This window comes from Clytia hemisphaerica, unplaced genomic scaffold (assembly GCF_902728285.1).
Source record: "Clytia hemisphaerica strain Z4C2 unplaced genomic scaffold, Clytia hemisphaerica genome assembly, whole genome shotgun sequence".
NCBI lineage: Eukaryota > Metazoa > Cnidaria > Hydrozoa > Leptothecata > Clytiidae > Clytia > Clytia hemisphaerica.
The window spans coordinates 58562-68467 of NW_027103370.1; the positions used below are offsets into that span (position 1 = coordinate 58562).

At 34.7% G+C, this 9906-nt stretch overlaps 1 protein-coding gene across 1 annotated transcript; it reads right to left on the reverse strand.

Annotated features, from left to right (window-relative positions):
- Positions 1 to 640: 640 nt before the first annotated feature.
- Positions 641 to 8443, reverse strand: LOC136823096 (uncharacterized). The gene is made up of 10 exons (XM_067079361.1): positions 8371 to 8443; positions 7959 to 8089; positions 6609 to 7085; positions 5873 to 6319; positions 4168 to 5391; positions 3300 to 3742; positions 2632 to 2698; positions 1952 to 2128; positions 1395 to 1459; positions 641 to 1082 (listed from the first exon to the last, which is right to left on the reverse strand). Exons 2-10 carry the CDS (start codon positions 8086 to 8088, stop codon positions 714 to 716), a joined length of 3399 nt encoding a protein of 1132 aa, XP_066935462.1. The 5' UTR covers position 8089; positions 8371 to 8443; the 3' UTR covers positions 641 to 713.
- Positions 8444 to 9906: the final 1463 nt, after the last annotated feature.

The following is a 9906-nucleotide window of genomic DNA, read 5'->3' on the forward strand; positions in this document are numbered from 1 at the left end:
GATCGAGGAATCTATATGTTGCAAGAAATTACCGTGAATTCCCAACCATTCACGATATTTTATGATACCGGTTGCAGCGATTTCATTGTTACGCGAGATGCCGCTAACCGCTTGGATTCTCATAATCACGAAAAAAATCTGAAGAAACAACATGAATCTGAATCATGAATATTTTTCTGGCGAGCAAGTCCGCTACGTGAAGCAACAAAAGCCCCTGCGGGGCAATAAAAAAATTCAAGAAGCTTCTTCGTTATTGGTATATTCTTTACGACGAAGTGAAAGTTTTTTATGCACAATGACATTTTATTATCTCCACCAAGAAAAATTACTGATATATTACTAAAAGCTATAAATTGCTGATTGACAACATCATCAGCACAACTACAAAAGTTATCCCCTATAAATTCTAGGTAAAAAAACTCAAGAAGCTTGTTCCTAGTTGGTATATTCTTTTCTGCAAGATAATAATTTTCTTCGAATTAGAGAAAAAGTCATTTATTACTTTATTGAGAATGTTTATTCAACTAATCATCTGAGGAGACAATGTTTTAGTTTGAGTTAGAAATTCAAATAATAGAAAGACGTTCGAATTGAATATAGTTGACAATTTATGTTGGCATGTTCATCAAATCGTTTTTGTTTTTGTTTTCGATTCTTTAACCAAATCATATCAACTTATTTTTAATGTTCTTAAATAACCAGGTTTAAAGCTTCTAAAGAATGTAAAGCTTGACATTTTCGACCTCTTCTATAATTATACTGCTGGTGACGAAATCACCATTGCCTGTGTCTGGGTCGATAGACGCTTTTGAACCGCATTGTCCAACGTTTAAACCCACTTTAATATTGCCAGAATAATTGTTGAGTTTACAGAAGCCTCGAATTGTGAAAGGGATCCAATCGTATTTTCTGCTCTCGAATGTAATTGCTTGGTCTATCGGCACTGGAGAACATTCGTGTCCATTGAAAGTGACGTAATATCTTGCACAACAATATGAACATGGATCTTCATGAATACGTACACTTGTTTTGACAGAGACCAATAAAGATGTCGTGGAGCGTTTTTTATTGAAAGTGCATTCCTGTAAAGGGAAAACAAAATATTAATATACATAAGCTCTAGTTTAGACGACCGACTTTTTACCCTAGGCCTATTCTAGTTGCAAGAGTAGGCAAAAAGTGGACAAAAAGTTAATCAAAATTTTTGGAAAAAAAATGATTCGCGAGTACGAGCGACGTCACGATGGCCTTTCCTCTAGCATGCACCAATGATATAAAGTCGTACTAACAGGCTGACTGGGCAGGAATGCCATTCATTAAAAAAATATCGACTTTGTCTCCTAGAGACGACTAAGATTCGATTGCTGTCAGAGATACCATAACGAATGCTTTACCTTGATCAAGCCGCTGCTCTGCTCCACGTATGCCCTCCATGAGCATTCTTGAATGTTTGTCTCGACTAAAAATGAAAAGACAATTAGATAATTACAATTTTCTATTATATGTATATCCATATAAATTTGTGATTTTTTTTATTTAAAATTAAATGCGTTGACATTAAAAAAAATGCATTAGATAATTACAATCAAAAGTTTTATCACTGTGTACTTAAATTCTTCCAGAAAGTTACTCTGATCTACTTAGTAATTCGGTTTTTGTAAATTTAGAAATAAAAACTTACGCGAATGCGTGAATCAAGGGTGTTTTACAATAATGGTAAAAATATAGTGAGAACTCCCGCTTATTTTAACGTTTTTCAAGATGTAAGCTTCCGGCGAAAAAGTCGATTTCGGGCTATATCTTTAATATAATCGAATTATTTCAATTTGGGTTGGCAGACTTCCAGGCTATATTCTGAGCCTTATTGGACCAATTTTGAACTTTTGGATCCTCAGATCCTAATGTCTTAAGTCTAGCGTTAAAAATTTATGAGAGTTGGATAAAACCTTACAGCAAGACTTCAAGTTGCAATTCTTAGTTTGACTTGACCGTCCCAAACTCTCACAATTCGTACCACCATTGGAAGGTTCAGGATTGGTGCATGTTCGACTTCTTGTTTGCTGACCTGGTCCACATATTCTGTTACAGACAGACCAGCTTGTCCATTGGCTGTACCCTCCATTGGTAACTACATAAGAGAATAGAGCACTAAAAATCTTCTTAATAATCATAATATGTGAAACATTTTTATATAGGTAGCTTTCACAGCATCCAGGCATAACCTATGCCTATTATATGCTTATGAATTATAATCTTTTGTAAAATCTCAGAAATTTAGTAAACATTCGATTAAAAAACCCTTACTCTTACACAGACTGATTTTTGCTGAAAAGGCGACCCTTCCTTTTGAATTCATAAAATTGTCGATGTAATAATTTTAACAAAGACAAACAAATTGACCAGTAGCCTCAAAATCCCAGCTGGTACACAACATTGTTTCAACGTTTATTCAACGCTCACAACGTTCAAATAACGTTAGATGAACGTTGAGACAACGTTGTATGCCATGCCAGCTGGTATCTCTTCAAAGGGTCCTGATGATTCGATCAATCTTTTATGTCGAATAATTTAACTTTTCTGTTTGATTCAATAAAAGATAACATTGTTCTGTAATTGCGTGCGAATTCTTACCTCTTGGGTCAGTTCGAACTATGAAAACAGGTGATGAAAAAATACTTTTCCCGACTGTTGTAATTTCCTGAAGAAAGCAAGTAGAAAAACGCCAGTTAATAAATATCTACTGTTTTTGGCTAACTAAAATTTGTAATTGTTAGATTTTTTTGCTTGTTAAAAAGATAAGATCTTCAGTAGATAAAGCTGGGAAATATATCCTTAAATGTACCTTTTTGGGATTTCCAAAGTTTTCAAACTTTGCAGATTTTTTTGCTTGTTAAAAAGATAAGATCTTCAGTAGATAAAACTGGGAAAAATATCCTTAAAGGTACCTTTTTGGGATTTCCAAAGTCCCGCTAAGGGTTGGAAAAATAAGAAAATCTAATTTCTGTCCCACTAAGGGTAGGAGAAATAGGAAAATATCAACTTTTTACCCCAGAAAGATCGAAATTTGGTCAAAATTTGTCAAATTTGTTCCGGTAAGGGTCGTAAAATTTACAAAATGTTCCTTTGTTTTCTACTTTTTATTTCCGGTAAAGGTCCGAGGGTCGAAAGTCAGGCGGCACCCTCCCCGTCAGCTCGCAACTATAGTACTATAGAAGTGGCTTTTGAGGAGCTATTTAATAAGATCATTTAGGAATATTGTTTTATCTTGTTATATTAGGAATAATATAAAATCGAATCACCTGAACTTCGAGTCCATAGGTAAAACCTGATGCCAAGCCAATAATTTTCTTCGGATCATTGTTGCCAGGGAAACTTTGTGTTCGACTAGTTCCAGGCTTTATGTTTCGCCCAGTTGAATCCATTAAACTGTACCGAACAACATATCCAGTGACTCTTGGAACTTGAGTGATGTTAGATTTCCCCAAATCGAGTGTAACAGAGTAATAATCAGCATTAGCTTGGAATAAATTTGGATTCAGAGGATTCGTAGCAGTGTAGGCAATCAATGTTGCTGGATGGCTGTATTCTTTGATCTTTTTAGTGGTGTTGGTCGAATCTTTTCGAATAAATTCAGCGATTGCTTTTACGGTTACAATGTACTTGGTGACGGCATTAAGGTTGTCAAACTTGATGTTTGTAACATATTGGACCTGCTGGTCTGCAACGACTTGGCCAACAGAATCTGTCGAAAAAAAGAGTATCAGAATTAAACCACTTTATGATTTTTTTGCACATTGAAATTCTTTAGAGTAGTTAAGATATATGCGGGCATGGACGTAATAGAAATTAGATGGACTGATATAATTAGCAATTATTTTGATGCGTTTGTCTCTCTAAGGAAAACTTTAATTCTCATTTGGGAATTGAAAGGCCGTCTTTTGATGAAAAAGAATGAAAAAAAATGTAATGAAGCAAGGAGAGTGAATAATAATGTCATTACTGCGGACATAGCTAGAGCATAAGAAAACAATGAAAAATTAGCTTGCTTATTCAGTGTATGTGTGTTTCATGAAGCAATAAAGAAAATATTCATCATCATTATCATCCTCCTTCGATCTAGGTCCGAATGGAAACAGAAAATATTGAGTTTTAAACTAATATTCTTACCTTTCAGTACAACACGATAATCCTTTATCTTGATACCATTAGCTTGATAGACTGGTTCACTCCAAGATATCTTCAATGAACTTTCAGAACTTTGAAATTTCAGCACGGTTGGTTCGGAGGATGGTTTAGTTGTCACACTGACTTTTTCACCTTTTGGAGAAATACCAAATTCTGTCACATGGACGATACGGAATTCGTATGTAGTCAAATAGTTTAAGTTAGTGATGGTGACGTTTTGTGTATTTTGCTGACTGAAAGCAAACTTAAGAGATGTTTTAGATTCTTCGCTGTCATCGATGATTGGCCAGTATTCCACAAAGAAATGAGTCACCCATGTATTGTTTGGTTTTGTGACGGAAATTTTGAAATGGTCGTAAGATACAAAGGTCACTTTAGGTTTTCCTATTTGACGTACATCAGGGATAATGAAATCCAACGAGTCAGCAACACCAGATCTTTTAGCTTGAACCCTGATTGGTTGGTATTCGTCTCGTAAATTGATTGAAATAAGGTAACCAAACTTGTTAGAGTTTTGATTTGCTTCTAAAAATTTTTTGAAAAGCTTCTTTTGTGTTCCCAATTCACTGGCCTTAGTATCGTTTTTATACCAAAAGGAGGAGTTGATTTTTTCATTTTGTAAAAACTTTTGCGTGATTTGTTTTGATTGCAAGATATTGACGTCTAAAACAACAACGTGATGATAGTTCATCATAATTTGTGCTCTTGTAGGTTGCTTAAAATCTGCTACTCTAAAATTCTTTAAAGAATATTCATTAAATCCATCAGTTAACAAATTAAGGGCACTGATTTCCAAGCTTCGTGAATTGAGGAATGCTTCACTTTTAACGAATTCAAATGGTGATTCATTGTTTTCCACCAACAAATTATTCAACTCCTTTGCTCCTTCTTTTCCTGCTCTGATGTCTGGTAAAAGGGTTTGGAGTTTTTCTTTGATTTTCAATAACTTGCTGTTCAATTTAATTTTATAAAGGTTTAAATTTTCCCGAATGACAGGGTATTCAAAGGCTGGTCCAGAGTCCAATAAGGTATTTATCTCCATACTAAGGACGTTGAAGTGGCTGAGCATTTCAGCTGTTTTTTGTGTCAAGCTGTCTCCTATACTAACTAAAATAGTATCCGTGGCATCACAGAAATCTTGAATGGGAGTTAACTGGACTTCAACAGGAACAGCATTGACGTAATCTGGAGGCTGAGCGGTATAATCTGAAAAATTGATAAAAATATGGTCTCGTGTTATTTTTTATCTCCCAAGTTGAAAAGTGAAATGAAATGTTTTGAATTTCATAACAATCATGAATGATGTCGACGACACTCCATGGCTATATATCCTTTCTCCTTTTAAATTGTTTATTTTTTTAAGTCTTAACGAAGCATCAAAATACCTTAAGCGAAATTATTTTTGCAGATAATTTGCCAAAATCATTTTCCGCATATATTAAAAAAAGATACCTTGTATAAAATGAGGTCTGTCTCATGACAATTCACATCACGACAATTCATTTTTTTTTGTCTATATAAAACGGCCATTTTAGGCAAAAAAAGAGCCAATTTAGTCTGCCATTTGCCAAAATTATTATCGTAAAATATAAATTTGTTTATGAATCATGCTCTTCATCAAATTAAGCTGTTGCTAGAATTTTCCTTTTAAGGTAGATGTTTGTGTCCTTCAAAACAAAAAATATACCTTGCAGCTTTTTAAAGCTCTTGACAGCTTCTTCGAATGTAGCTGGAAAGCCACCAGGTAGTTTAAAATCTCCATTAAACCGCACTTTCACAGATTCTCTGAAACGTTTTTCTTCTCCCTCTACTTTGACTGTTGCACTTCCCTCAATGGAAAAAGCCGGAATTGCTTTGACCAAGACTTTTAAGCTACCAGCAATCTCTTCTTTCTTTTCTTTCCTGCTTACTGATCGTTTAAAAAAGTAGTAGGCGTTTTGACCGTAAACGACTTTGCTAACGACGTGTGTGGCTTGCTTGTTATCGCATTGTTTGGGGAAATTCTTTACCGCTGTGACCGGTAAAACATTGTAAAATGAAGTGGATTTGTAGGCCAGTGTGAATGTTTCGTCCGTTGTCAGCACATCGGATTGTCGGACATACTGAGCACTACCGGACACTTCGATAAGACCACCTGAAAAAAGATTATAATAACCAAAATTATTCTATTTTTGTAGAAGATGTCAGTGAAGTCTGACGAAAAAGATTCTCTATTATTAATTCTACCTTTAAATAACCTCAATAATGAACCAAATCCTATAGCTCTGTATGCTGTGTGTCACCACTTTCGTTTTTGCAAGCAATTTTTTTGTTCTCGATAAGTTTATTTTAATTGACAGATCGGATAGAGCCTGGTTTAGACTTTATTCATCCTTTGTTTTGAAATTTAAGGCCCATCTACTTTTAGTAATAATAAATCTTACCCATAAAGCTTAGTTTCAATGAAGCATCAATATCCATGAGGTTCATTCGACTATCCTCCGTTTTGCCAGAATCAAATTGGTAATTTGTTGAAGGACGAGCAAATCTTCTTTTTCGATATTTTTCCAACTCTTCCATAGACCATAAAGAGACGCCCGATAAAAATTGATCATTCTTGGCATCGTAAAATTCACCCAGGGATACATCAGAGCGGAGGAGTTTTCGTTTTATAATAGTAGCTTTGCGTCCTTTATTATTAGCTGGTTGGTTGCTTGCTCTTCTCACGCGTACGTCTTGGCCACCCTGTGTTTCATCCTCATCTGGTTGGTAGCAAATTTCTTTCTGTGGCCAATAAAGCTGATTACCCGGACATGTTTTCAATACAGCATATCCATTCCCTTCCTCGCAAGAATAATATTTCCGTTCATCCAAACTTGAGAATCGCTTAATGCCAGGGGCACACTTGGTTTGTTCTTCATCTAAAGAAGAAAGAACTGTTTAAATATTGGCTTGTTATAGAATAAACAAAGATTAACAATGATTAGAAAGGAAAAAATTCCTGTTTCGATAGCTATCTACTCAAGGCAGGGACGAGCTCCACTCTCTCCCCGGAATTGCTCAAGCTTTGATTCTTCTCTAACTGCTGAGCATCAAGCAGAGGAGACATCAAGCACCATTTTGTACTGATGTGAAGTTTGGTATGACCCGCAGGGGATCGAACACCGTAGTCGAAGTTTTTACCTTTACACTACAAAAGTCAACAAAATGGAAATAGTAGACTGGACTGTCGTTCATAATGCGTGTAATACATCAGTATAGGCGTTATATGATAATACGATTATTGTTACGGGATTTAGTTAGTATAAACTAAAATTTGTTCCCTCCATTACGTTTTGCTTTATTTCTAGATTAGAGGAATTAAAGCTTCACGGACCTGCCTGAATGATAGAAAGGTGCCCAGTGGTAAAATTTCAAATTAATTCGCTTTTTGGCTTAAAATCTCGCTGGAGAGACTGACTTTTTTTTTTGCTTGACCATGAAGCCCAATCCAATTCCTACGAGTTAGACCAAGAATGACGATTTCTAACTCAAACTGGGCATTACATACATATTTGACTTTGAAATCTCTAAAAATGAGTCTTTACACAGTCTTTACATTTTTTGTTTTCAAGTAAAAATTTGTAAATTCAACGTCGAATATCTCAGCTTTGGAAAATAATTGGGTCAAGAACTTTAGAGGTGTTTCTTAGACCATAAAAGGTATCTCTAAGTCGAATATCAAAAATCATCTGATAACCCTTTTAAGTATTTTAACAAATTAGGCTGGGTCTTCTTTCACAAAAATAACTCACCGTTTTGTATTTCCTTTCGAAAAAAAGCACTTCGTTTATCTTTTAAGCCACCTGTTAAGGATTCTGGTAATCCATTTACTGCTATTTTTTCGGCAATCAAAACCAACAGGAAAATGAATAACTTCACCATCCTAAACATAAAAATAAAATACTTAAGGCTTGGGGACACAAGTTTTTTTTTGCGTTGGTGCAATACAACTTGCTCTATCCCACCACGCCTTTTTTTCTACCAATAAAAGTGAAATCTCACTTTTGTCCCTGGGACAATGGAGCAAAATTGATTTGAATCATTTTTGGTGAAACTGAAGTGTCCCCAGTCTTTCCGTTTCCATCGGGCCTGATGAATATAAACTTTTAGAGGGTCCGTTTGAAAATTTTATTTAAGAAAAATCATGAATGAAAAAATGTTTACCTGAAGAAGTACAAGTCGCTTGTCTTTCTTTTGTCTTCAGTCTTCACTCAAGAAGGCTCCTTGCATGTGTGGTGTGGTAGAGTTAATTTCTTCTCATTTTATACACTTTTCCAACGTCCGTAAACAATGAACTAACAAAAGGATCTTCATATCTGCTTGTTTCCAGTCCAATTTTATAGGTTGTTATCCTTTTGATGGTTCTGTAAAAATATAAACTTACTTAGCTCAAAGGTATGGGACTGAGTCTGCTTTGATTGTTCTTTTCTGTTCTGAAGAGGAAATTAAAAGACTGGGGCTGAGCTTGTTTTCGTTGTTATGTCTTCTGAAGAAAAACACAAAGCTTAACAAATATTGTTTTTATCCTTTTGAAAGCAATTTGAAAATCAGCCTCGTTTTGAATAATATAATTCACATGGACGTTAGATTAGGGGGGGTCCAAAAATGACTTTTTTTGGAAATTTTGATGTTTAACCATCTTTTTTAAATTAATTTTTCATGCTGATTCCGAATTTGAAATCCGTTTTTCCATATCTCTTACCCCTGGGCGGCTACCGGAGACTCTTTTTTCGGAAAACCTCCCAAAACCACTAAAAGTCAATTTTTTTGAAATTTTCCATTATGAATAGCTTTCTAGTGATGTGAGATCTTTTTTAAATCAGTTTTTCATGCTGATTCCGAATCTGAAATTCATTTTGTCATAGCTCTCACCCTTGACCTGGTATAGGAGGCTGTTTTTTTTAATAAAATCTTCGAAACTAAGGAAAATTTATCATTTGAAAATGTTTCACTTTGAATGAACTTTGAATGAAAAATTTAATGGTAACTACTTGTTTTAGATCAAGTTTTCATGCTGATTTTAAATTTCAAATTAGTTTTTGCATATCTCCTGCCACTGACCTGCTACGGGGCCGGATACATGAGGTTCCTTATTCAGAAAATATTTCAAAAAATATGCAAAAATCGATATTATTGAAAGGATATTTCTAAGCTTTTAGTTTGTCTGTGGCTTTTTGACACTTGGCTAATGTTATACATTCATCGTCATAGGGTGTCTTGAGTACTATATATCTTTATCCAATGAGCTAACCCTTTGTACTGCTGCTATGAATTTATCTGGTCAACTAGTCATGAAGCAAAATTCAACCTTCTTAGAATCTCGTTTAAACTATCTTGAGCTAGTGAACTCCTTTCAAATACAATGATTCCCTAAATTAATTGAACATTGAAAGGTTGATAATTGTTTTTAGGAAGCCTTAATCATTTAAGGGGTAAGTTAAAATCAAAATCACTAGGCTATACAGATAGCTAATATATATGGAATTTTTCGAATAACTTTAATTCAAACAAGGCATATAAGAACAGGTTTATAGTATATCTATTGAAAGATACCAATGTTTAAGAAATATAACCTATTCCTAAAAAGTAACTTCCAAGCAAATGGACCAATATGAAAGCATTTACATGGTTGTCTCCCTGGAAAGGAGGGACGTTTTACTACTTAGAAGTTCACAAGATAATTTAATTTCTCAAAAAACC

Excerpts from the sequence above, each read along its gene's own strand:
- LOC136823096 (XM_067079361.1), bottom strand. The coding sequence starts at position 8,088 with ATGGTGAAGTTATTCATTTTCCTGTTGGTTTTGATTGCCGAAAAAATA. Across the intron at positions 7,086-7,958 it reads TCGAAAGGAAATACAAAACG|ATGAAGAACAAACCAAGTGT; the intron begins GTGAGTTATTTT and ends TTTCTTCTTTAG. Across the intron at positions 6,320-6,608 it reads ATTGAAACTAAGCTTTATGG|GTGGTCTTATCGAAGTGTCC; the intron begins GTAAGATTTATT and ends ATCTTTTTTCAG.